The sequence below is a fragment of the Astyanax mexicanus genome, chromosome 15, assembly GCF_023375975.1.
Source record: "Astyanax mexicanus isolate ESR-SI-001 chromosome 15, AstMex3_surface, whole genome shotgun sequence".
NCBI lineage: Eukaryota > Metazoa > Chordata > Actinopteri > Characiformes > Acestrorhamphidae > Astyanax > Astyanax mexicanus.
This window is the reverse complement of record NC_064422.1, coordinates 17377297-17404105: the sequence shown is the minus strand read 5'-3', so window position 1 is coordinate 17404105 and position 26809 is coordinate 17377297. Positions and strand designations below refer to the sequence as shown.

The following is a 26809-nucleotide window of genomic DNA, read 5'->3' as shown; positions in this document are numbered from 1 at the left end:
GCTTTCCTCATCTGTTCTATAAAAAACAGTTTTTAGAAAACAGTTTCAGATAGAATATCTCTTGGTGACTGAGCTCATACTGAAAAAAGTTCTAGCACTTTTCCAGCACTTTCTACACAGACACCCGGTGAGATAAAGCATATATTTATCTAGAAATAAATTCTACAATTTCTAGTAACTGCAGCGTCAGCAGCGTGATCCGTGATTAATTGTGGGAAACAATAATAATCTTTGCTTTTTTCAGATAGATTATATATATATATAATTTTTTTTATACAGGTAAACCTAGTTTTGAACCATTTTTATTGTCAGCTGTAGTTTGATTTTTAGTAGAGGGGGTAAAACGATTATAATCTAAAATCAGATTTTTTGTGAAAAAAATTGAATTCTTTTTTTTTTAGGCAATAATCACACAGCATGACTCTATAATGGATTTAAAGACATTTTGGCCAGTTTATAACCTTTGAATTGGAGGAGCATCATTAGACTGAGAGAATCAGAATGGTAATTTCGAAGCTTGGCTGTCCATCAGACATCCGCCATCGCCTTTGTTTGCAGAAGTGTCGTAAACGAGAAAGCTTGACTGCCGTGGACTAGAAATGTATTGTCTTTAGCAGCAAATCCAGGTTCTGCTTGTGATTGAACAACGACCCGGTTTAAATATGGAGGCCTTGTCTAGAGGGCTTTAATTCTGTCTTTGCTATGGAGAGACACACTGTCCCATCTGCTGGTGTGATGATCTAGCCCTTCTAACAGCTTAGCGATATGTTTCCTTTTATGGCAGGGCTTCCAAATTGCATTTTTCAGCAGGATAATGCTCGCCCACGCAAGTTTCCCGGCAACTTCCCGGCAATGCCTCATAGATTGCACAGATTGTACGGCCTACCCGGCCACCAGACCTTTACCAATCGTGCAGTAATGAGACTAGGGCTGCAACTAATGATTATTTTGGTATTTGACTAATCTAATGATTATTTTTTCGATAAGTCGATTAGTCAACGATTATTTCTGCCATCTCTAAAAACGATAGATTCAGCAGAACATGAGATTTAAATGGCATTTAAAAATCTGAATGTTGTTTAAACATGGAAATGACTGATATTCAGTCATTTAATATGTAATCTTTTTGGAGACACAAACTAAGTCTACCATTGAGCTTTTGTCCCCAGCACTTTGTGTAATGTGGTACTGTTACAAATTAACGATTGGTCGACAATGAAATTTGTAACAAATTTAAATAGTCGACATTGTTGATTATATTGACTAATCGTTGCAGCCCTATATAAGACTAGATGAGACACCAGATTCAGCAACCTACAAGTGTGCAGGATCTACAGACCCAGCTATGTCTCATCTTGTATCCAGGGTAGAGGAAAACAGTTAACGAGGAACAAGGTGACAGGAAGTGTGTGTGTGAGAGTGTGTGGGGTGTTTTTTTTTTTTTTTTTTTAGTAGCGATGCAGGTTGTTAATGCTCTGTATTAAGCGATGCTGTTGGAAGTGTGTGATTCTGCTCTAAAGCAGCAGCAGTATCAACACGCTACGCTAATGCGCTAATGATGAATGAACGCTGATGTTTGCCGTTAGCATGGTGTTACCCTTCACCTGTTCTCTGTGTTCACGCAGAAACAGAACCCCGTAGATTTCACCCGTCTGATCTTAACCTGTGTTTCTTCTGCAGGAGCTCATGATGGCTGGAACGACCCCCCTGCTGTCCGCAGCGGCCCCCGCAGTAAAAAGGTAAGACTCTTTACTGCACACTAATGCACAAACAGTTCAGTAATATACACCAACTTCACTAATACTCACCCTAACCTGCCTCATTCAATAATAAACGTCTGCTTCACTAATAGACGCCTGATTTACTAATACATGCCGGACATGTTCCTGCTTCACTAATTCACACCAAATCCAGCAGTACACACCTGTGTTCTCTGAATGAATGCCTAATTCACTAATGGACATCTGCTTCAAAAATAGACGCTTGATTCACTAATAGATGCCGGACACATATCTGATTTACTAATACACACCTGATTCATATATGACACACCTGATTCACAGATAAACACCTGATTCATTAATTCACACTTGATTCATTAATTCACACCTGATTCACTAATACCCACCTGATTCACAAATAAACACTATCCATCCATCCATCCGTCCATTTTCCTCCGCTTATCTGAGGTCGGGTTGTGGGGGCAGCAGCCTAAGCAGGGAAACCCAGACTTCCCTCTCCCCAGCCACTTGGGCCAGCTCGTCCGGGGGAATTCCAAGGCGTTCCCAGGCCAGCCGAGAGACATAGTCCCTCCAGCGTGTCCTGGGTCTTCCCCTGGGCCTCCTCCCGGTGGGACGTGCCCGGAACACCTCACCAGGGAGGCGTCCAGGAGGCATCCTAATAAGATGCCCAAGCCACCTCAACTGGCTCCTCTCGATGTGGAGAAGCAGCGGCTCTACTATGAGTCCCTCCCGGATGACTGAGCTTCTCACCCTATCTCTAAGGGAGAGCCCAGACACCCTGCGGAGGAAACTCATTTCGGCCGCTTGTATCCGTGATCTCGTTCTTTCGGTCATGACCCGAAGCTCATTACCATAGATGAGGGTAGGAACATAGATCGACTGGTAAACCGAGAGCTTTGCTTTTTGGGTCAGCTCTCTCTTCACCACGACGGATCTGTACAGCGCCCGTATCACTGCTGACGCAGCACCGATCCGTCTATCGATCTCCCGCTCCATCTTTCCCTCATTTGTGAACGAGACCCCAAGATACTTAAACTCCTCCACTTGAGGCAGGACCTCCTCCCCAACCCGGAGAAGGCATTCTACCCTTTTCCGGCTCCAAATAAACACCTGATTCACTAATACACACCTGATTCTCAAATAAACACCTGCTTCACTAATTCACACCTGATTCACTAATACACACCTGATTCACAAATAAACACCTGCTTCACTAATTCACACCTGATTCACTATCACACACCTGATTCACAAATAAACACCTGCTTCACTAATTCACACCTGATTCACTAATACACACCTGATTCTCAAATAAACACCTGATTCACAAATAAACACCTGCTTCACTAATTCACACCTGATTCACTATCACACACCTGATTCACAAATAAACACCTGCTTTACTAATTCACACCTGATTCACTAACACACACCAGATTCACAAATAAACACCTGCTTCACTAATTCACACCTGATTCACTAACACACACCAGATTCACAAATAAACACCTGCTTCACTAATTCACACCTGATTCACTAACACACACCAGATTCACAAATAAACACCTGCTTCACTAATTCACACCTGATTCACTAACACACACCAGATTCACAAATAAACACCTGCTTCACTAATTCACACCTGATTCACTAACACACACCTGATTCACAAATAAACACCTGCTTTACTAATTCACACCTGATTCACTAACACACACCAGATTCACAAATAAACACCTGCTTCACTAATTCACACCTGATTCACTAACACACACCAGATTCACAAATAAACACCTGATTCACTACTTCAATAATAGACGCCTGATTCACTTATACATGCCAGACACATATGAATCAGGTGTGTATTATTAAATCAGATATATGACACACCTAATTCACAAATAAACACCTGATTCACTAATTCACACCAGATTTAGTAATACACATTCAAATATGACACACCTGATTCACCTGATAATAAATATGTAATTCATTAATGAACATCTGCTTCAATAATAGACGGCTAATTCACTTATACATGCCAGACACATATCTGATTTACTAATACACACCTGATTTGCTAATTCACACCAGATTTATTAAGACACACCTGATTCAATTATGACGCACCTGATTCTCGAATAAACTCCAGCTTCACTAATTCACACCAAATTCAGCAATGCACACTTGATTCAAACATGACACACACCTGATTCATTTATTAATGCCTAATTCACTAGTAGACATCTGCTTCAATGATAGACGCCTGATTCACTTGCCAGACACATACCTGATTCACTAATACGCACCTGATTCAAATATAACACACCTGATTCACTCATTTACACCAGATTCAGTAATGCACACTTAATTCCAATATGACACACCAGATTCACTAATACATACCAGACATGTACCTGATTCACTAATATACACCTGATTCAGATGACACACCTGATTCACAAATCAACACCTGACTCACTAGTTCACACCTCATTCACTAATACACACCTTTATGCACACCTGAAATGTACCTGATTTACTAATACACACCTGATTCATATCTGACACACCTGATTCACTAATACACACCTGATTCACTAATACACACCTGATTCACTAATACACACCTGATTCACTCATTTATACCTCATTCAAACATTACACACAATTGATTTAGTAAGACACACACGATTGACAAATACACACCTTATTCACTAATACACACCTGATTCACTGATAATCATGCCTGATTCACTACCGTATTGACTAATACACACCCCATGAAGTAATATACACCTGATTAATAAACTCTAATTTTGTGTGTGTGTGTTTGTGTTTGTCTTGTTGTACAGGTTGCTGGAGATTACACTCCTCCTGCTCCCATCACTGCCCCTGTCATGAGCTTACCTGCAGAGGGTGCTATGCCTCAGGACCGAGTGCAGGTCCCACCTGGAGCCCCCCAGGAACCCAGCCTGCAGGTGAGAGGAACACCTGGATAAACCTGCACTGAGAACTGACTCAGTGAAGTGGAATATTCACTCTGTATATGTGTATGTGTGTGTGTGTCTGTGTGTGCAGGTTCTGCAGCAGTTTCCTGCAGAGCGGGTGGAGCAGAAGGAGATTCCAGCAGAGCATGTGATCCTGAAGACCACCTTTGACAGCTTAGTGCAGCGCTGCCAGCTTGCTGCTACAGACCCGGTAATCACACAGGCGGGTTTACTTCATATCCGAAAGCCGGGCTTGTCAGGGTTGGAGTGGTTTCAGCATCATTTATCACACTTAGTGTCAGTTTACTCAGTGTACCACCTCACAGCTCACAAACAAGTCTGTTTTCCAGCTGAAAGATACGAGCTGTACAGGACTAGGATGCCAAAAGATTAGCTGCCTTTTTCTGTGTAGATTAAAAGCCCTCTGCAAAATTTAGAAATTGTGATTCCATGACATTTAATACATTCTGCAGTAGTGGTGACAATAACTTTTTACAGCAGCGAACCACAGCTACAGGGCCATCTCAAAAAATTAGAATATCTTTGAAAAGTTACATTATTTCAGAAATTCAGTTAAAAATGTGGAACTTAAAAATGAAACCCAAAAATCCATGTATCAGAAAATTAGAATATTATATAAAACCAATTGGTACTTCCTGCATTGTGGGCAGTGTGCCAAGTCCTGCTGAAAAAATGAAATCTGCATCTCCATAAAAGTTGTCAGCAGAGGGAAGAAGCAGACGGTGCTGTAGATTTTCCTTTAGACTTGATAAAACACAGTGGATCAACACCAGCAGATGACCTGTCTCTCCAAACAATCACTGATCATCAGTAAATTTTACATTTCATTTGGAAATGAAGGGAGCAGAGTCTGGAGGAAGAGTGGAAAGACACACAGTCCAAGCTCATTAAAGTCAAGTGTGAAGTTTCCACAATCAGTGATGGATGGTTTGGAGAGACATGTCTTTCATCTGCTGGTGTGGATCCACTGTGTTTTATTATCAAGTCTAAAGTCAGTGTAGTTTTGTTTTTCCACAAAATCTTACAGCACTTCATGCTTCTCTCTGCTGACAGCTTTTATGGAGATGCAGATTTCATTTTCCAGCAGGATTTGGCAAACTGCCCACACTGCCAAAATATAATATTGCCCACACTGCCTTATATAATATTCTAATTTTCTGAGACACTGATTTTTTTTTTTTTTCAACAATAAAAGAAATAAACGCTTAAAATAGATCACTCTGTGTGTATTACATCTCCCATTTGGAACTGAATTTCTGATATAAATTAACTTTTCAAATATATTTACATTTTTTGAGATGGCCCTGTATATATGTAATGGAACACAGTTATGGTAAACCGGTCATGCTGGAATCTGGATCTATAGACCCATTGTGTAACAGTGTGTAAAATTCCATCACTCAGCTCAGCAGCAGTGGTTCTCCAGTTCTCCTGGGTGGGGCCTGGTCCCACATTCTTAATGTGGGTTTTTAACTGTGAGATTATCAGTGGCATCAAATAATAACTAAAAAAAAATTGTGCATTCTGTTTTTATAAAGTATATGCCTAGAAAAGCTGCATATGTTTACTCTGATTTTTCTGTGTTTTCCTGTTTGTCCTGCAAGCAAACTAAAAGAAAACTGGACGACGCCTCCAAGCGTATCGGAAGCCTGTACGACAAACTCCGTGAGCATGCGGTGAGAAACGTACTTTTAACAAAACAAGCCAAATTAAATCTTAAGCTATTTCAGAAACCCCAGACAGTCCTCAACACATCACTATAGCAATTAACAGACAATAGCCTCTGTATTTCAGTCATTTTATTTGGATGAGTTATGCATATAAATTGAATTTGCTCTACTAGCATGCTCCTCTCTCAGCATAACCAGCAAGATGATTGGCTCTTTTTGTTGAAGGGCGAGTTTATAACCCGTAATCAGATGTCATGGTGAACAATTTGAAAACTCCTGTTTATATTTTAGCCAGTATCTGGTCGCCACACTAATGATGAAGTTCTGAGATGTACTCTTATCAGTCAGTGTAATTAGACCATTGTATTGTTTACCAAACCCTCACTAACTGAAAAAGATATTAATTAACTGCATCATTAACATTAGGCCAAAATTAAGCTAGTCTAGATAAATGCATTAATGAAGTTAATGTAGTGTCAGTTAGCTACGGTAGGAATGTGACATTTGTGGCACAATGAATTACATTCTACCTGCACCTCTCTAGAACATAATCACATTATTCTAGTTAGCCTTGACCTCAGAGGGATGTTCTGTGCTCACTCTTTTAATTGTACAGCTCTAATAAAAAAAAGAGACCACTTAAATTTGGATGAGTTTCTTTGCTTTTACCAAATTGAAAAAACCCTGGAATGTAATCAAGAGGAAAAAGGATGATCACAAGCCATCAAATCAAGCTGAACTGATTTTGCACCAGGAGTGGCATAAAGTTATCCAAAAGCAGTGTGTAAGACTGGTGGAGGAGAACATGCCAAGATGGAGGAAAGCTATGATTAAAAACCAGGGTTATTCCACCAAATATTGATTTCTAAACTCTTAAAACTTTATGAATATGAACTTGTTTTCTTTGCATTATTTGAGGTCTGAAAGCTCTGCATCTTTTTTGTTATTTCAGCCATTTCTCATTTTCTGCAAATAAATGCTCTAAATGACGAAAAAAAGAAGAAATGTTGTTTGTAGTTTATAGAATAAAACAACAATGTTAAACATGTACCTATACTTACTCAAACATGTACCTATAAATAAAAAAATCAGGGAACCTATAGTGGTTTCTATTATTTTTTCCAGAGCTGTATATTTACTGAATATGAATTCCTAAGTATGGAAACTGAGTTTTGTTTGTTTGTTTTTCTGTTTTATTTTCTTTTTTTGTCAACTTGGAATGCATGAAAATCAATATTACAATGACAAAAAAAAACTGTTGACATTTTGATAAGCTTCTCTTTAAACTGTACACTGTACAGTGTGTGATAATCTAGCTGAAATAAACTGCAGAAGCACCCGCTTGTCTCATCCACTGTACTCTACAAGAGTTGGACAATGAAACTGAAACACCTGTCATTTTAGTGTGGGAGGTTTCATGGCTAAATTGGAGCAGCCTGGTGGCCAATCTTTGATCAATGATTAATTGCACATTACACCAGTAAGAGCAGAGTGTGAAGGTTCAGTTAGCAGAGTAAGAGCACAGTTTTGTTCAAAACATTGCAATGCACACAACATTATGGGTGACATACCAAGAGCCACGGTATCCAGGGTAATGTCAGCATACCACCAAGAAGGACGAACCACATCCAACAGGATTAACTGTGGACGCTGTCAGAGGAAGCTGTCTGAAAGGGATGTTCGGGTGCTAACCCGGATTGTATTCAAAAAACGTAAAACACCACGGCTGACCAAATCACGTCAGAATTCAGTGTGCACCTCAACTCTCCTGTTTCCACCAGAACTGTCCGTCAGGACAATAAATTACTGTGGTCTAAAACCAGGTGTTTCAGTTTCATTATCCAACCCCTGTATTTGATATAAGATGGGGGGCATTTTTTAACTGTCACTTTTTTTTTAACACCCCCCCTCTTCCTCCTGTGTCCCCAGTTGTCTCCCAATATTCTGGCCGGCCTGCACGAGATTAGCCGCTGTGTCTCGGGCCGAAACTACCAGCGGGCCCTGGAGCTCCACACGCAGGTGGTCAGCAGCAGCAACTTCAGTGAGATCTCCGCCTTCATGCCCGTCCTTAAAGTGCTCATGACCATCGGCAACAAGCTGGGGGTCTAACACTCCGGACCACCGCCACCCCAACGCAGTATTAAATCACACACGCAGACATCGCATCAGAACCTATTTATATTGTTATTATTATTATTATTTTTTTTAATGCTGATGAACTCTGATTATTAGAAACAGTGGTGCAGAATTCCTAACTTAAGGTCCTACATTCTCCACCACTGTATAACTCTGTGCTCCATTTCCTGTTGTTGTTATTCCTCTCTCTCTGCCCAGAGAGGAGAGAGAGTGGTGTGTGTGACAGGAGTGTCTGTGCTGTCAGTGTTGTGATGATGTTCAGGAGTGTGTGAAGATGTCTGTGAACGTGTGTCACTCCAGATGCTGAAGCTCGTCCACTTTAAATGAGAGCCGAGATACTTTCACTTTAGCCTAAAACTAATTCAAAGATCAGCTTCAGGTTGGGTTTATATGGTTTGTTCACACAGACTCACAGACATATATGAATACAGGCATATACAGTACAGGCCAATGCGTTTTCTTTATTTTCATGACTTTTTTTTCCTTTGTAGATTCTCACTGAAGGCATCAAAAACTATGAATGAACACGTGGAGTTTTATGTACTTAACAAAAAAAGGTGAAATAACTAAAAAAACATGTCTTATATTCTAGTTTCTTCAAAATAGCCACCCTTTGCTCTGATTACTGCATTGCACACTGTTGGCATCATTCTCTCAATGAGCTTCAAGAGGTGGTCACCTGAAATGGTTTTCCAACAGTCTTGAAAGAGGAAAGGAGTTCCCAGAGGTGTTTATTAGCACTTGTTGCCCATTTGCCTTCTTCACTCTGCGGTCCAGCTCACCCCAAAAACCATCTGGATTGGGTTCAGGTCCGGTGACTGTGGAGGCCAGCCCATTTTTTGTTAAGTACATAAAACTCCACATGTGTTCATTCATAGTTTTGATGCCTTCAGTGAGAATCTACAATGTAAATAGTCATGAAAATAAAGAAAACGCATTGAAAAAGAGAAGGTGTGTCCAAACTTGTGGCCTGTACTGAATGAATACTCTGAAATGGAATCAGTTTAGGTAATATTTATTGTTATGGGGTTGTTTGATGTTTTTTTTTTCTCAGTAACTTCACCTTTGAAGGTCGATTGTTGCACGGCCTTCCAAAAAAAATCCTTGTATCTCTGCTGTAGTCTATATATTTTTATTTTTACTTTACTTTTTTTTCCATAATGTACATCAGGCCCTTGTTCTTTATACCGTTTTAACATTTCATGATGAATGGACAAATAGAAATGCTCCAAAACTTTGTTAATAAAAAAATATATATATTTGGAGTATTTTTATTTTTTTTGAGATACAAGGTTTTATCTAAGGGAATAATGTTGATAAAATTACGTAAAACAAGTAACAAAATCAGAATCTTATAATGAAATATACACTGTGTGCAAAAGTATTGACACACTTACTCTTCTTACTTATTTCTTCTGAAATTAAGGATATTACAAAGAGTTTATCCTGATTTTGTTGGAGTAACTGTCTCTACTGTCCAGAGAAAACGTTTAATATTTCTTATTCTAATCTAGAGAGTCATTTTCTATGGGCAGTACTTCTTTACTGGGGCTTGACAAGCTGTGTGTCTGCATTTGCACATCTGTGTCAGCAGTGGGTGCAACTTAATTAATTAGCTTAATGCACAATCCACAATTATTTGGATATCTTAAAGTGAAAAAAAAAAAAACATTTATAATCATAATAATGATAGTTAAAAATTTTACATTATCATATTATTAATGTTTGTTTTTTACATGCCAAGTCATTAATTCTCCTGTAATTATATTATTATGGTGAAAGGGAGAAGATTAGACCCAAAACAGGCAAAATGTGTCGAAACTGGTTATATTCTTGCAACAACCTCATAATGAAAAATGTTATATATACTGATTATGGATGTATAATATATTGCATAATAAGTTGATATACGTCAACGGTTGATCTTTAACAGACTTTGCAACAGCAGTGGGTGGTTCACTCTGTTTTTATGCTGGTTAATTGATATTTATTTAACTGCTGGTTTAATTAAAAGTGTGGGTTGAACAGTAGAGCTGCAGGAATCAGCGCTGGTCTGATTAATGGGATTTAAAACTTCTGTCGCAGCTTGATTGTTTTGTCTGGACCTTCTGCCTTTTTATGTTTGCCTGAATCAAAACTGCAGGTGGACAAAAGCACCAACAAATGTGGTTTTGGTCCATATGAACTAAACCATGCTCCAGTTTGTTTGCTGTATAAAAACTTTTTTTTTCTTTTTTTCTTTTTTTTTTTTGGACAGTTTGGATTTTCAGACCAATTATAAGAAGTTGAGGCAGACTATCGTCACTTATTAAACAATAGAAGACGAAAAAGAAGCTGTAAAATCCATCCTCCCTTGGCGAGCAGATCCATCTCTCAGCAGTATGGGTACAAAAGTTCACGCTAGTGATTCCTGTAACTAGATTCATGGACGTAAAAGGAAACTGAGGGGAAACTGTCATGCCTATTCTTCTGCACTCGAAGGGAGTCAGATTCTGACTGGAAGTCAGATTTCAGCACAACACCTAGACAGGCATCTCTGCCATGTGATGCAAGCCCAGTGTCAAGTATAGGGAGACTCCACCCCCATGTAGGAAACAATTACTACTACCTAACCTGCAGTGTGAAACCAAATGTAAAACTAAATGTACAAAATGTAACAAACCCATCAATTTCGCTTCAGATTTTGAGTTGTGAATAACGACCTAAAGATCAGACTGATCATTAACCCTAATTCGATTTAAACCCAAACAGATCAGTGCTGATCTGCATCCTTTACTGTTCACCTGCTCAAACACACCAATATTCAAACTAAACTAATGTAAAACGCTGTGATCTAGGTAATCTCCCCCAGTCAGAACACAGTGTACAGTGGTGGTGAATGGACTCAAAATGTCTGAAGCTGTAAGCCCCGCCCCTACAGATTTATCTTAACATAATAAATGGTTATAGATACTTATATAATGTATAATTATTAACTGCCTGATGCCTGACGGACATACTGTTTAACCAGAGTTCAGAGAAAGTCCTGGCTCTAAAACCTGTTTTTAAAATCATCGCATATCATTCAAATCTTGGCGGCAGGATACATGCTGCACGGCGTGGTGCAGCAGAAAATAGTACCCAAAAAAAAAAAAACTATCAGTTCTAATGATCCGTTATTTCACCATCGTCATCATTCCATATAAACTCCATATAGAAGACTTGTGTAGGATCACTGATGTGATTGCTCAGTAAATAAAATGTCTATGTGTGTGTTTATTCATTAACCAAGAATTAACCAATGCCTTCTTCCATTCACCACCACTGTAAAAAAAAATCAGATTATGTTAAATGATGTAATATTAACTGTGGGGTCAGAATTGTGAGGAAATGCTCTAAATTAATGGACTAGTGTCGTATTTGGACACACTGCGGGGGTTAAATAATAATTAAACATGTAAATGAATAATAATTGCGTAATTTAGTCATTCAGAATGTATATTTCATATTGTTTTTCATGTCCATTTTTGTCCATCTGTCATTAATGATTGTACATTTTGAAGAAAGTGTGTTTGTGTGAAGGTTTGGCCAAAACTTGAAAAGAACATTTGTAATAAACAATAAAAAAAGCACTGCATTAAAAAAATGAGTAAATGTAAATGGTTGTTATGCAATGATACAATATACTGATTAAAACGTTTCTTAATTTGTGCCACAACACGTAAACACATAAATGTTCCTCTGAATGTTAACTCTGAATTAGAATGAGTTCAGGTCCAAAAATGTAAGAATTTAATACAAATATTTAAAATTTATAGATTTAAGTTAAAAGTCAAATTGGAATGTGAAAAGTCTGGATTTTGATGAAATATTTGACATACAAACGTCTACTGCTGGTTATAAATAATACTTTTAATTCAACATAAAATAAAAGTATGATAATTTGAGTTTTAGGTGCTAGATTGTGTGTTTTGAACCTTTAAAGTCAATTCCAGTATGGCGTGTGTGTGCGTGCGTGCGTGCGTGTGTGTTTTTAGGTGCTCTGTATTTGGATGTTTACACAGTTTGCTACCTTTCTCTGATATAACAGCTCTTTCTTCAGGTTAAAGGTGCTTCCTCCTTTAAACAGCTATAACATGTATATGTATCAGGCTACAAACAGGGCTGCTTTATGAATTCATGCAACGCAACTATGTCTTAAAAGCATTTGACCGTTTTACTCTTATTCAGTGTGGGCATACCTTTTTGCTAATATTACTTTTATATTTTTCACACTTACTTTTTAAGTTAACTGATCATTTATCAGTTTTAAAATATTTTATTTCACTTGTTTTAGTGCTTTTTAAAACATGTTGATTCACAGCATAGATGCTACAAAACTCACGCTATGCAGCCTTTCAACACAGCTTTAACCTAAATATCTAAAATAAAATGATGTAGCCTAAAATTGCTGCTCATCATTCTCATGTAATAGAGCTAACGTTACCTCCATCACCTCAAAGTCCCTGTGTTATCCTAACTTTACTAACGTTACCTCCATCACCTCAAAGTCCCTGTGTAATACTAACTTTATTAACGTTTTTTCCATCACCTCAAAGTCCCTGTGTAATACTAACTTTGACTAATTTTTGATACAGAAAAACCTGGAATGGAGTGGAATGGAACGGCGTGGCAATTCTAATCATAATGCACTGTACAGTCAAACAAAATTTTTTATTTTTTTTTTACTTCTCAAAAGTAGGACATGTCCAGGAAAAAGAGGACGTCTGGTCACCCTAGTTGTGAAGGAATTTTGTTTCTTTGACCAGTGTTCTGCCGAGTTATGCTACCTTGTCAAACTGTGCTTCTCTAGTGTACATTTAAGGTCTCTGTAAAACGTGGAATCCATCGGAGATCCGATTTAAACCCAAGATAGGTAATGCTAACTAGCTGCTGTAAACATAAGCTGTAAACAGAGCTGTTAGCTCCTCCTTAGCTAACGAGACAGTGTTGGCTCTGCTCCAGCGTGGGTTCAGCGCTGTCTGTGGGCGGTCCTGAGCCGAGGTGGGCGACGCCATGAAGTCACTGGTTTAAGTCGACACCAAACGTCTCTCTTTGATCAACTCATATTTCTGAGGATTTTTTTTTTAGCGGAAGGAGACATTTAAGAGTGACAAACATGCAAAAAATAAAAGAAATCATGAAGAGGCAAACACTTTATCGCACCACTGTAGTATAATATTTGCATTAATAAATAAAGTCTGATACTGAAGTGGAATCTGAATTAATTACTGTTATCGAGATCTGATCTGCAGCCTCAAATAAAATCAAATTACAACTGAACTCTTATTATATCTCATTATTAAGCAGCTCCAATAATGTATGTATTAATAAATCTAAAGCAGAGCTTTTATAGTGGATTTTCTGCCTCGGTCCCGGTGCTCCTTGGGTTCCTCTATGTAGAACGTGGGTCCAGTTTTATGGAGTGAATTTTGTGCCAAAAGTTTTACACAAAAAAATAAAATCCGCAATCAAAATGTTAGGAATCAAAAGCAAAGATTATATGTTACAAATTCAAAAGAGAAAAAATATATAGCAAATATATATATTTTAAATATACTTGGTTATTTTATTATCCTTTGCAGTTATTTGAAAATTATTTCAGTTTGGTCTTTGCTTTTATTTTTGTGTTTTTGTGAATTTTCTGTGGATTTTTTTGGATTTTTCTGTTAAAGACTTTTGCTTCTGGAATCCCTCTTTTGCTTCTGCTTCAGTTTTTTGCTTCTGAGTTTTGGCACAGTTTTCACGGGTGGGCGGGGCTTAGAAGAAGGGGTTTCCCTTGAATCTCCATTGGTCAGCTGGTTCTGGACTGGCGGGTTCCCTGAACCCTCGTCTGAGACTGACCACGCCCCCAAACACCCGCCAGCTTCAAGCGTCCTTCCAAACACGGAGTGAACAGCAGCTTCCAGCAAACAGCAACAGCAGCAGATACTTTTACAATTAAATATTATACAAACGTTATGTTCACAAGTCACATTAGCGAGAGTGCTAAATATTCATGCTGAAAGTAGGTAACTACCTAACTCACTAGCTCAATGACTAGGTAACTCACTAGCTCACTGACTAGGTAACTCACTAGTTCACTGACTAGCTAACTCACTAGTTCTCTGACTAGGTAACTCACTAGTTCACTGAATAGCTAACCCACTAGTTCACTGACTAGCTAACCCACTAGTTCTCTGACTAGCTAACTCACTAGTTCTCTGACTATGTAACTCACTAGTTCACTGACTAGGTAGCATTCTAATTCATTAGCTCATTGAGTAGGTAAGTAGCTAACTCAGTAGCACACTTACTATGTAACTCACTGGTTCACTGACTAGGTAACTCACTTGCTCACTGAGTAAGTAACCTGCTAACTCATTAGCTCACTGAGTAGGTAACTCACTAGTTCACTGACTAAGTAATTCACTAGCTCACTGAGTAGGTAACTAACTCACTAGTTCACTGGCTAGATAACTCACTAGTTTGCTGGCTAGGTTGCTCACTAGCTCACTGAGTAGGTAACTAGCTAACTCACTAGCTCATTGACTAAGATAACTGACTAGTTCACTGATTAGGTAACTAGCTAACTCACTAGCTCATTGACTAAGATAACTGACTAGTTCACTGATTAGGTAATTAGCTAACTCACTAGCTCATTGACTAGGTAACTATCATAATTTGCGCGTGAATATTTAGCACATCTTGCTAATGTGAGCTTTTAAATGGAGTGAAACAGAGAATAATATAACATTAAACATAACGTTTGTATAATATTTAATTGTAAAAGTATCTGCTGCTGTTGCTGTTTGCTGGAAACTGCTGTTCACTCCGTGTTTGGAAGGACGCTTGAAGCTGGCGGGTGTTTGGGGGCGTGGTCAGTCTCAGACGAGGGTTCAGGGAACCCGCAAGTCCAGAACCAGCTGACCAATGGAGATTCAAGGGAAACCCCTTCTTCTAAGCCCCGCCCACCCGTGAAAACTGTGCCAAAACTCAGAAGCAAAAAACTGAAGCAGAAGCAAAAGAGGGATTCCAGAAGCAAAAGTCTTTAACAGAAAAATAAAAAAAAATCCACAGAAAATTCACAAAAACACAAAAATAAAAGCAAAGACCAAACTGAAATAATTTTCAAATAACTGCAAAGGATAATAAAATAACCAAGTATATTTAAAAATATATATTTGCTATATATTTTTTCTCTTTTGAATTTGTAACATATAATCTTTGCTTTTGATTCCTAACATTTTGATTGCGGATTTTATTTTTTTGTGTAAAACTTTTGGCACAAAATTCACTCCATACAGTTTCTCCCAGGTTGTTTACACATTAGCATGCTGACACACACAAAAAGCATCCCATAATATTTCCAAGGCAGAGATAGAGGTGACTGAAACTGGATATCAGTGGGAATATCTGAATCAGATGATTTCTACACCCTGCAGAACTGGTCAGAACCGGTTCCTTCTGTATGTGTTATGATCTAAGTGATGTAAAGTTTAATAACTGTTGATTACTCTGTTTAATCCCAGATTTCGTAGCAGTGACTCAACACACAGCCATTAATGTCTAAATATCTGGCAACACAAGTGAGAATACCTCACAGGGAACAAATTGTGCAAATTGTGCCCAATCATGTCATTGTCCTTCCCTGCTGCCATGATTGAATGGGTAGCAGAGCTGTTAAATTTTGTATTTTGGGTACAATTGTCTAGATATCTAGACATGGCACCTCATGGCAAAGAATTCTCTGAGGATGTGAGAAACAGAATTATCGCTCTTTACAATTATGGCAGAAGCTATAAGATTGCTAAAACCCTGAAACTGAAAGATTAAAATGTAGTTTTACTTTTTTACTTTTTAAATGAAGGTTTTTATTATTAAGGATAAAAAAATCAAACTACATGGCCCTGTGTGTTTGCCCCCTAAACCTAACAACTGGTTAGGCCACCCTTATCAACAATTTCCAAATTTGCAATCAAGCATTTAAAGTGCTATGGAGGAATTTTGGTGCACTCTTCTTTGCAGAATTGTTGTAATTCCACTACATTGGAGTTTGGAGGAAGATTCAGGTCAGAACTTTGTTTTGGGTCATTATCCTGCTGCAAAACCCAAGTTTGTTTCAGGTTATAGTGAGCCTTAATGTTCTTTATGTTTCTTAATGTTCTCAAGCAGTGGTTTATACCCTGGCACTCTGCCATGCAGGCCATTTTTGGTGGAGTCATGAACCTTAACTGAGGCAACTGAGGCTTGCTGACCTCTTGGATGAGTCGTCGATGTGCTCTTGGGGTTATTTCGGTCGGCCGGAAACTCCTGGGAAGGTTCACCACTGATCCATGTTTTTGCCATTTGTGGGTAATGGCTCTCACTGTGGTTGACTGCAGTCCCAAAACTTTAGAAATGGCTTTATACTTTAACCTTTCCCAGAATGATCCATTACTGTATGTATTGATACATCTAAAGCAGAGCTCTTATAGTGGATCTTCTGTCTCGGTCCTGCTGCTCCTTGGGTTCCTCCGTGTGGAACGTGAGTCTGCTTCATCTCAGGTGTTTACAGAATAACATGCTGACATACACAAAAATCATCCCATACGGCAGGTGTGATACAGGTGATCTCTGTGTGGGACTGAAACTGGATATTAGTGAGAATATCTAAATCAGATTATTTTTACACTCTGCAGAACTAGACAGAACCCTGTATTGGTCCCAGCTTTGTAACCCTACTGTACTGGAGATGACCTGCAGTCAGAGGTGGGTCGGAATTATATTTTAATTTTTTTTACATTGTATTATTACTGCTGTTAATATTATTACTTTTTGAGTAGTATTCTTCTCATACAGCAGTTAAAAAGCTTCCACCATTGTTAGAAATAGTAAGCCTGAACTGAGGATCCCGCTAAACTATACAGGGTTATTAAATCTTAATGTATTAACACACAATTTTCTATAAGAAGAAAAAAAACTAAAAACTAAAAGTATTGATTTGAAAAACTATCATTAACTTTATTATCTTAGATTTGCTTTACTTTTTAGTTAATATTTGTTTCATTTAAAATTGTATTTAAATTCTTTTTTGTTTAGGGAGAATTTACATACATTTGCTCTGCCATTATGTACATAATTTATAGTTTAGCCTTTTTTAGTTTTATTATTTTTTAAATAGTTAGGTTTAATATTTTTTTAATTTATATTACATTATGTATTATTATTACTATTATCACATGTATATTATTGTATTAGTTTCATTAAACCCTTTTTTATTGTTTTTTTGTTGTTTTAAATTATTTTCATGATCTATATATTGTAATTTGTGTTTTAATTTCTTTTTTTTATTTTACCCTTTTATCTTAATTTGATCATTTTATGTTAGTTATGTTTAGTATTGGTTTATTTTCAATGTTTTTGCTTGTTATTATGTGTCTGTTTTTCTTTAAGATGATTAAATATGATTTTTTTTATTCCATGTATTTAGTAAATACTACATACTGGTCACACTGAATGTACGTCCGAGTCAAAATATAGTTTAATTAATTGATTAATTGATTAATTGATAGATTTGTTAGCTCCATTCACTCCCATTCATTTAGACTGGCTTGCCTCTGTCGCCCTCTACCGCCACTCTGAGGAAATGCAGCCGCCGTTCACAATAACGCAAGTACGAGGCGAAGAAAGCGAGGGCGGGGCTTCGTTCTGACCGGCTCTGTCCTCTGATTGGTTTAAGATTGTAGTGGGCATACCACGTGACCAGGCTCTGGCTCTGCCTCTTTACTCCAGACTCCTGATTCTCAGGAGATGCTGGAGATCAGAGAGAGGAGCTGGGCTCGCGCGCTCTGCTCTGTCCGCTGAGAGCGCGCGGTAGAGGCTCGTGCAGGAGGTCCCGGGCTCGGTTCTAACCCGCGCTCTCTGATTGGCCCGGTTTTGGGTGGGGATTAGCGCCGCGGGTTTGTATGGATGTGACGGATGCTCGTGCGCGCAGAGCTCGCGGCTGATGCGGAGCTCATGCTGAAGTGGTGTCCGGGACTGGACCATGCGGGATGCGCGCGTGAACCCAGCCGGCTGTGGACGGAAGAAGCTCGAGGAGAACACGTGGTATTGTGTCTGATTCTGTTATTCAGCTTTAATGTACGTTTATTACTGTAAACAGGAGAACTGTGGGTTTCTTCTGCTGAACAATCTAGAACCCATCTGGACCTCTGGTGGTCTTGTAGACCCCCCATAGACCCACACTGACCTGTGATATTACAGAACCAAACCAGAAGCACTGGGGGGTCTGACCCCCAAACCAGGACCACAATAGAGCTATCGAGGGGGCAGGGTGGACATAGTTGGTGGGGGGAGGGGGTAAACTGTTGGCACATTTTATTGATGTTTGCTGAGAGTAAACAAATACTCACAGAACTTACAGAAGCACTGTTAATATAAGAAAATCTAATTTATTAAGCTATTAATGCACTGGAGATTTACAGCCTAACAGTGTTTCACTGCACTGTACAAATATATAAATATATAAATGTATAAAGTTGATTTGAATTGAATTTAAATTAATTAAATCACATTAAAACTCCTTACAGATCATTATTAGTCAGTTACAGATCAAACCAGCAGATTCTTACTCTAATCAAATATGTCACTCAGATTAGACTATATATGTATTTATACATTATGTAGTCTATTTATAAATAGTCGTCAATAAAAGCTGCTCTTGCATTTAAACTGTTGTACATAACTTATTCCAAGAACATCATTTGAATCGAGCAGGTGTTCTTTGTATTGTATCAGGAATGCAAATGAACACTCACTGTTTGTGCTGTACTGCAGTAAAGAACTGCAGATAGAATACAACTCTCTGGAGCAGATTAATAAATGTGAATCTATTGGCACCATTCCTAAAGCCAGGCATGGGCTAGAGGGGTATAGACCTCTCCGGTATTGAGCTGTGGAGCATTGGGAGTTTGTTCTATGAAATGATGGAGCTCCATTTAATACTTTCGCATTAGATGAGTATGAGAGTTAGGGATGAGTATGGCGGTTGAAGATGAGTATGGGAGTTTGAGATGACTTTGAGAGTTTGGGATGAGTATGAGAATTGAGGATGAGTATGAGAGTTGGGGATGAGTATTGGAATTCGGAATGAGTATGGGATCTGGAAATAAGTGTGATAGTTGGGGATACGTTTGGACTTTGGAGATGAGTATAGGTGTTGGAGATGAGTATGGGAGTTGGGGGTGAGTATGAGAGTTAGAGATGACTGGGAGTTTGGGATGAGTATGAGAATTGGGGATAAGTATGAGAGTTGGGGGTGAGTATTGGAATTCAGAATGAGTATGGTATTTGGAGATAAGTATGGTAGTTGGGGATACGTTTGGAATTTGGAGATGAGTATGGGAGTTAGAGATGAGTATGAGAGTTGGAGATGAGTATGGGAGTTGGGAATGAGTATGGGAGTTGTGGTTGATTTTGGGAATTGGGGATGAGTTTGGGAGTTGGGGATGAGTTGGGGAGTTCGGGATGAGCTAGAGATGAGTTTGGGAGTTGGGAATGAGGCTGGTTGCTGATTATCCAACATCTTACCCAACTTTACCAACATTCTTGCTGCTGAGTGCAATCACATTCCTTACAGTTATGCTACAAAATCTAGTAGAAAGTATTGTCTGTGAGGTCAGGAGAGTTAAATGGATAAATAGGGTTATGAGGTTAAATCTCCTCTGAAACCAGTAGCACCAGTTCTAACACCATTACACCCCCCCCCCCCCCAAACACTCCAACACTCCCACTGTCACACTGTGTGGTAATTAGAGGCTGGTGAGGGGGGCCTGGGGGGCACCGCAGAGAGTTTAGCAGGTTAAATTTAGCTTAGTTGTTAATGTCCTGTCGTCCCAAACTGCAGCGCAGTGATGTCATCAGTGTGGTCAGGGTGAGGGCAGACGAGAGGAAGTGAGAAAGAGAGATCATAAAATGTACAGGGTGTAGAGCAAGAGAGAGAGAGAGAGAGAGAGAGTTTGTGTGTACAAGAGAGAGAGAGATCCAGAAAGATGCAGAAAGAGAGTGGTTGAGAGAAAAATGCAAAGAGAGAGTGTTGGACAGAGAGTGTGTGTGTAAGAGAGAGAGATAGAAAGATGCAGAAAGAGAGTAGTGGAGAAAGAGAGACAGAGTGTGTGTGTAAGAGAGAGAGAGATAGAAAGATGCAGAAGGAGAGTCGTGGAGAGAGAGAGACAGAGTGTGTGTAAGAGAGAGATAGAAAGATGCAGAAAGACAGTGATGGAGAGAGATGCTGAGAGAGAGTGGTGGAGAGAGAAATAGAGAGAGAGAGAGAGTGGTGGAGAGAGAAATAGAGAGAGAGAGAGAGTGAGAGAATAAGTGAGTATAACTGTATAACTAAGGCTTTGGCAACACAAATGTGGCACTATTTGTCATGCCAATAAAACACCTTGAATTGGAGTGAAAATGGTGAAAAGATAAAGTGTGTTTATGTGTGAGAAAGAGGTACAGAGTGATGCGGAGAGAGTAGAGGAGAGTGGGGAGTGGGTGTGTGTGTATGTGTGTGAGTGTTAGAAAGAGGTGCAGAGTGATGCAGAGATAAAGTGGTGGTGAAGAGTGTTTGTGTGAGAGAGAGAAAGTGGTGCAAATAGTTGTATGTGAGAGAAAGGGGTAAAGGGTGTGTGTGTGTGTATGTGTGTGTGTGGGACAGAGATACAAAGAGATACAGAGAGATGCAGAGAGAGATAGTGTTTGAGAGTGTGTGAGAGAGAGAGAGATGAAAAGAGAGATAGTGGTTGAAAGGGTGTGAATGTGAATGAGAGAGAAAGAGAGAGAGAGAGAAAAAGATAGAATAAGAGAGTGTTGTTGGGTAATAATGTAAAATGATGTTTTATGGTTCTGATGGTGGGTTTAGTCAGTCAGATCTTCTTCACATATCTTTACTGATTCTCTCCACTTTCTCTGCAATAAAACAAGTCCCGGCTCAACCCCTCACCAACCGCCCACCGTCCGGGGCTGTTAGCTCAGTGTGTAATTATCTTACACAGACCTGCCTTTACCCGGCCGTAACACACCCAGCCGCCACCGATCCGTCAGCTCCAGCAACATATTTTACAGAATTTACATAATATTTTTTATAACTTTCAGACCGGTTACAGGAAGGTAAGACAGGCTATCAACCCTTAAAATAAAAGAAGAAGAAAAAGTGTGGCGTAAACTAGGGGTGTGTCATATCGTATCGTACGCAATAATAGTGCTGGACGATATGGCCAAAATTCATATCACGATATATTCCTTAATTTCGGTCGATACGATATAATTCCGATATCGATATAAATACTTAGAAGGCCTCAGAAAACTGCTAAGAATCCCTGCAATGGAAATACATACCTACTAGGGGTGGGCGATATGGCCCTAAAATAATATCACAATATTTCATGGTATTATCGCGATAACGATACTCTTGGCGATATGACAAAAAAACAAAAAACTTTTTTATTATTGTATACGATATGATATTGCACACCTTTAAGATATTTTAAAAAAACAATAATTTTAGCAGATTTATAACAGAAGTCGATAATTGAGAATTACATGATACTAATAATAATAATGCACTCCAAATATCTCCATATATCCAGTATTAAAGTAAAATAAATGACACTTTACAGATATAATCTGTCTCTAGTAAATATTTAATAGGAAATTAGAAATGTGTGAGTTTTTCTTTTGCTTAAAACAGCAAAAAAAATTAGTACCCTGATGTGATAATTAGGGATGAGTGATGTGGCACGATATTTCAGAGTATAATATCGTGATATATGATATGGCACACCCCTAGTACCTACTACTGTCTACTTAATTTAAGTCTTTGAAACCTCCTTTCACGAAAACATTATAATACTTAAGAAATAAACAATAGTCAAGATAAATCAATGCTCAATTTTATTTGCATATAGCAAAATAAAAACATGACATCCCTATCAAAACATAAGCCAATATAACTATTACCAATAAAAAATAACTTAAAATTAGGATAGAAGCAGAGCTTCTTAGTCTTTTGTAAACAAATTTAACAGATCAAAACAAAAGTGTTCCAACTAGGATAAAGAACACAAGAAGCCTTTATACACATAAAAGCAACAAAATTTCCCCGTCAAATAAACAAACCTATAGGCTTTATCAACTATAAATAACTTAGTTACAATATAAGCTACAAAAGTGCTTCAGCCAAAATACAACTCTTTATGAACATAAAAGGAACATGATATCCCCGTCAAATAAACAAACCTAAAGGATTCATAAACTTTAAATAACTTAAATAACTTACAACATACGCTATAAAAGTGCTTCAGCCAGTATAAGGAAAATATTGTATGTAGTGGAACTGATTGAGGTGGTGGAACAGATTAGATGTTTTAACGTTACCGCTGCTGGTCGGCTCCACTCTCCGGCACAATTTGCAGCAAACTGAAGTTTAGCAGACCTTCCGAGAGTCGAACCAAATCCTCACCACTGAATTAGACCTCCCTCCTTCAATTAATCACTTGTGGAAGCGGCAGGGACATTCATTTTGCATCAAAAATGTCCCGCGCTGGGAGCCAAGAGGACCCGCGGCTGACAAAGAGGACCCGCAACTGACCGCTGACCGAGCAGACCCGTGGGCGGACCGAACGAACCAGAGGCGGACCGAGCGGACCCGTAGGCGGACCGAGCGAACCCGTAGGCGGACCGAGCGGACCCGTAGGCGGACCCGAGGCTAGGCTAGGCTCGGTTCTTTCCGTTCCACTCCAGCGCGGAACATTTCAGATGCAAACCGAGCCTACCTTAACCTTGGATCCGCTCGTGCCGGCTCCGTTTGGCTCCAGCGCGAGGCATTTTAGATGCGTAGCGGACCCGAGCCTAGCCTAGCCTAGCCAAATCTAGCCTAGCCTAGCCTATCTGGCTACGTGCCTATGTGATTACGTCATCACGCACAGAGATAGTCCAGCTACGGAAGCTGATTGTGTTCAGCTGTGCGGCGAGCTGACGCCAGTAAATCGCATGTCCGTGACAGATCTGTAAATAATACATATCGATATACCAGAAAAATGATATCACCGTTATTGAAACATTTCTTATCGCGATAAATACCGATATCGAATTATTGTCCAGGCCTACGCAATAATATTGCCATTATTTTTGAATATCGTGACCGATATTATACCCTGAAATATCGTGCCGTATCACCCACCCCTAATTATCACATCAGGGTATTTTTTTAACTGTTTTTAGTCAAAGAAACATTCACACTGTTCTTTCCCATTTCCCATTATATATCTACTAGAGACAGATTATATCTGTTCAGTCTCATTTATTTAACTTTTATCCTGGATACATGGAGATATTTCGAGTGCCTTATTAGTATCATTACATTCTGTTACAAATCTGATCAAATTATTTTTTAATAACTCAGTTAGGGGTGTGCCATATCATATTGTATGCAATAATAAAATCTAATTTCTATTTTGTTGCAGTATATATTTTTGTATTTATTGTTTTGTCATATCACCAGGAATATCATTATCGCAAAAATACCATGAAATATCGTGATATTATTTTAGGGCCATATCGCCCACCACTAGCGTAAACACTGCTAGGTTTACATTTCTGGTGAACGCTGCTAGGTTTACATGTCTGATGAACGCTACTAGGTTTACGAGTCTGATGAACGCTGCTAGGTTTACGAGTCTGGTGAACACTGCTAGGTTTACGAGTCTGATGAACGCTGCTAGGTTTACGAGTCTGATGAACGCTGCTAGGTTTACGTGTCTGATGAACGCTACTAGGTTTACGAGTCTGATGAACGCTGCTAGGTTTATGAGTCTGGTGAACGCTGCTAGGTTTACGAGTCTGGTGAACACTGCTAGGTTTACGTGTCTGGTGAACACTGCTAGGTTTACGAGTCTGATGAACGCTGCTAGGTTTACGAGTCTGGTGAACACTGCTAGGTTTACGAGTCTGATGAACGCTGCTAGGTTTACGAGTCTGATGAACGCTGCTAGGTTTACGTGTCTGGTGAACGCTGCTAGGTTTACTTGTCTGGTGAACGCTGCTAGGTTTACGAGTCTGGTGAACGCTGCTAGGTTTACGTGTCTGGTGAACGCTGCTAGGTTTACGTGTCTGGTGAACACTGCTAGGTTTATGTGTCTGGTGAACGCTGCTAGGTTTACGTGTCTGGTGAACACTGGTAGGTTTACGTGTCTGGTGAACTTTGCTAGGTTTATGAGTCTGGTGAACGCTGCTAGGTTTACGAGTCTGGTGAACGCTGGTACGTTTACGTGTCTGGTGAACGATGGTAGGTTTAAGTGTCTGGTGTACTGTGGTAGATTGACATGTCTGCTGAACGCTGCTAGGTTTACGTGTCTGGTGAACGCTGCTAGGTTTACAGGTCTGGTAAACACTGATACGTGGACACGTCTGCTGAACGCTGATAGGTTTACGTGTCTGGTGAATAAAAGTTTGTTAAAGAACTTTTCTGTTTATTAACTATTTATCATTCTGGTAGTGCTCTGTTGAAGTTTCCTCTTGGGTTGTGTGTACTCTGTAATTAGACGTACTCAGGTGAACACTGGGGAGTTATTCTGGTGCCGGCAGTTAAACAGGCTGTTCTGTGGACCTGTTTACGCTGTATAATGCAGGTAGTTTAGCAGGATGGGTTCTGGTGGGGAAAGTTTTAGGCTGGAATTTTTGTCTGTGGGTTTGTGTGCTCTCACTGTGCCGGGAATCTCACAGTGGGGCTTTGAGTTCTCTTTCCAGGCTGAGAGAAACGGCTGAGCAAATATCCAGCACTCAGCTAACAGCACCTGAGTCTAACTCACGTCTGGACAGATGTTTTTAGACATTTTGGTCACAGTCGAAGATTTTAAGGTTCTTCAAGTCTAAAATGTTTAGTTAGTATTATTTGTTTAAGATCTGTTTAAGGCTTAAGATCATGTCACAGCATCTCAATCAGCCTTAGACTAGGCCTCTCCAAAACCTTTATTTATTTATTTATTTATTTTTGAGCCGTTCTGAGGTGAACTTGTTTGTGTGCTTTAGGTCATTGTCCTGCTGCAGAACCCAAGTATGCCTGAGCTTAAGGTCACAAACTGATGGGCAAACATTCTCATTCAGGATTTTTTTGTAAAATTTATGCTTCCATCAATTACAGCAAGTTGTCCAGGTCCTCAAGCAGCAAAGCAGCCCCAGGCCATCACACTACCACCACCATGTTGAACTTTTAGTATGATTCAGTGTTTTTTTAATGAAATTATGTGTTAGTTTTACTCCAGATGTAATGGAACACACACCTTCCAAAAAGATCCATTCTTGCCTTGGTTTTCTATCTTGTTCTGGGTTCTTTTGGGACCTCCTCTTGTTAGTTTTTTGTTGGTTTGATGTTGTGTCACTACACCGTGTAGCATAAAATGTATGTTAATTGAGTAAATAGGGTGGGCAAAATAAGCTGAAGATGTAGCCTATACACCTTTTCAGTCTGTATTGATGTGTTTTCTTTCTTTTTGTTCTGATGTGTGTACATTTTGCAAAAAAACTAAAACATATCCCATATACTGTAGAGTTAAACCAGCTGTTTGGTTTCTCAAATCTAGCTTTCAATTAATGGCTCTTTATGTTTTATTATATTTGAAACACCAGTATAGGGCGAGACCTTGCTTATAAATTTTGTGTGGTGATTAGTGGGTGGAGCATCTCTCTCACTTCCTGTTGTTTTGAGGTTGCCCTTCCTTTAGACTCTGAAGCTCTGTGCTCAAGTATGGCCTCTGTATTCATGCTGCTTCGGTGCTGAAGCAGACAGGAAGTGGTCGGGTCTGGAGTGGCTAGGTGATAGTGACGTGAAAAGTCAAACACAACGATGATTTCACTTCCCTTCAACTATCAGCTGTAAAATCACAGACCTGCCCTGTCTCACATTACCTGTTTACACTTACTGACAATGCATTCTAATCAGATTTAATTGTGATGATTGGTGCTTAATGATTTTTCATCATTTGTCGGGCTTAAAAAGACATGCTGAAAGTCTTTTGCCACGTCTCATAGAAGCTAAAGAACTCTTTAGGGATATGGGTGATGTGTGTGTGTGGGGGGGGGAGGGGGCGGGGGTGCTGTCCTGTACTGAATGTGCAGAAGATTCAAGAGATGTTCTGGTCACCATCATAACTCATTGGGCTCTATTTCACAGTCTGTGCAAGGCGCTTTGCAATACCCATTGCTATCTTACACTACGCTAGGGCTG

At 39.3% G+C, this 26809-nt stretch overlaps 3 protein-coding genes across 7 annotated transcripts in view; all 3 read left to right on the top strand.

Moving 5' to 3' along the window:
• Window positions 1-11422, top strand: part of sec31b (SEC31 homolog B, COPII coat complex component) — a 31930-nt gene extending 20508 nt beyond the window's left edge. For all 4 annotated transcript variants that reach the window (XM_022662968.2, XM_049464784.1, XM_049464785.1 and 1 more), the window contains exons 22-26: window positions 1681-1739; window positions 4598-4723; window positions 4824-4943; window positions 6358-6429; window positions 8353-11422. In XM_022662968.2, coding sequence (XP_022518689.2) covers window positions 1681-1739; window positions 4598-4723; window positions 4824-4943; window positions 6358-6429; window positions 8353-8532 — 557 coding nt within the window. In that variant the 3' untranslated portion in view covers window positions 8533-11422. The remainder of the gene's footprint in view (window positions 1-1680; window positions 1740-4597; window positions 4724-4823; window positions 4944-6357; window positions 6430-8352) is intronic.
• A 6919-nt stretch (window positions 11423-18341) lies between these two features.
• chst3b (carbohydrate (chondroitin 6) sulfotransferase 3b) overlaps window positions 18342-26809 on the top strand; it is a 303775-nt gene continuing 295307 nt past the window's right edge. For both annotated transcript variants that reach the window (XR_007424485.1, XM_007241665.4), the window contains exon 1: window positions 18342-18645. The gene's annotated coding sequence lies outside the window, so the exon portion shown is untranslated. The remainder of the gene's footprint in view (window positions 18646-26809) is intronic.
• LOC125781308 (uncharacterized) lies at window positions 24198-25350 on the top strand. The gene is made up of 4 exons (XM_049465054.1): window positions 24198-24740; window positions 24795-24969; window positions 25128-25214; window positions 25309-25350. Exons 1-4 carry the CDS (start codon window positions 24214-24216, stop codon window positions 25348-25350), a joined length of 831 nt encoding a protein of 276 aa, XP_049321011.1. The 5' UTR covers window positions 24198-24213.

What these genes read in the sequence shown, in the direction of transcription:
- LOC125781308 (XM_049465054.1), top strand. Translation starts at nt 24,214, where the DNA reads ATGAACGCTACTAGGTTTACGAGTCTGATGAACGCTGCTAGGTTTACG. An exon ending in CTGCTAGGTTTACAGGTCTG is followed by an intron (nt 24,970 to 25,127) that starts GTAAACACTGAT and finishes CTCTGTAATTAG; the next exon opens with ACGTACTCAGGTGAACACTG. An exon ending in GTTTACGCTGTATAATGCAG is followed by an intron (nt 25,215 to 25,308) that starts GTAGTTTAGCAG and finishes GGAATCTCACAG; the next exon opens with TGGGGCTTTGAGTTCTCTTT.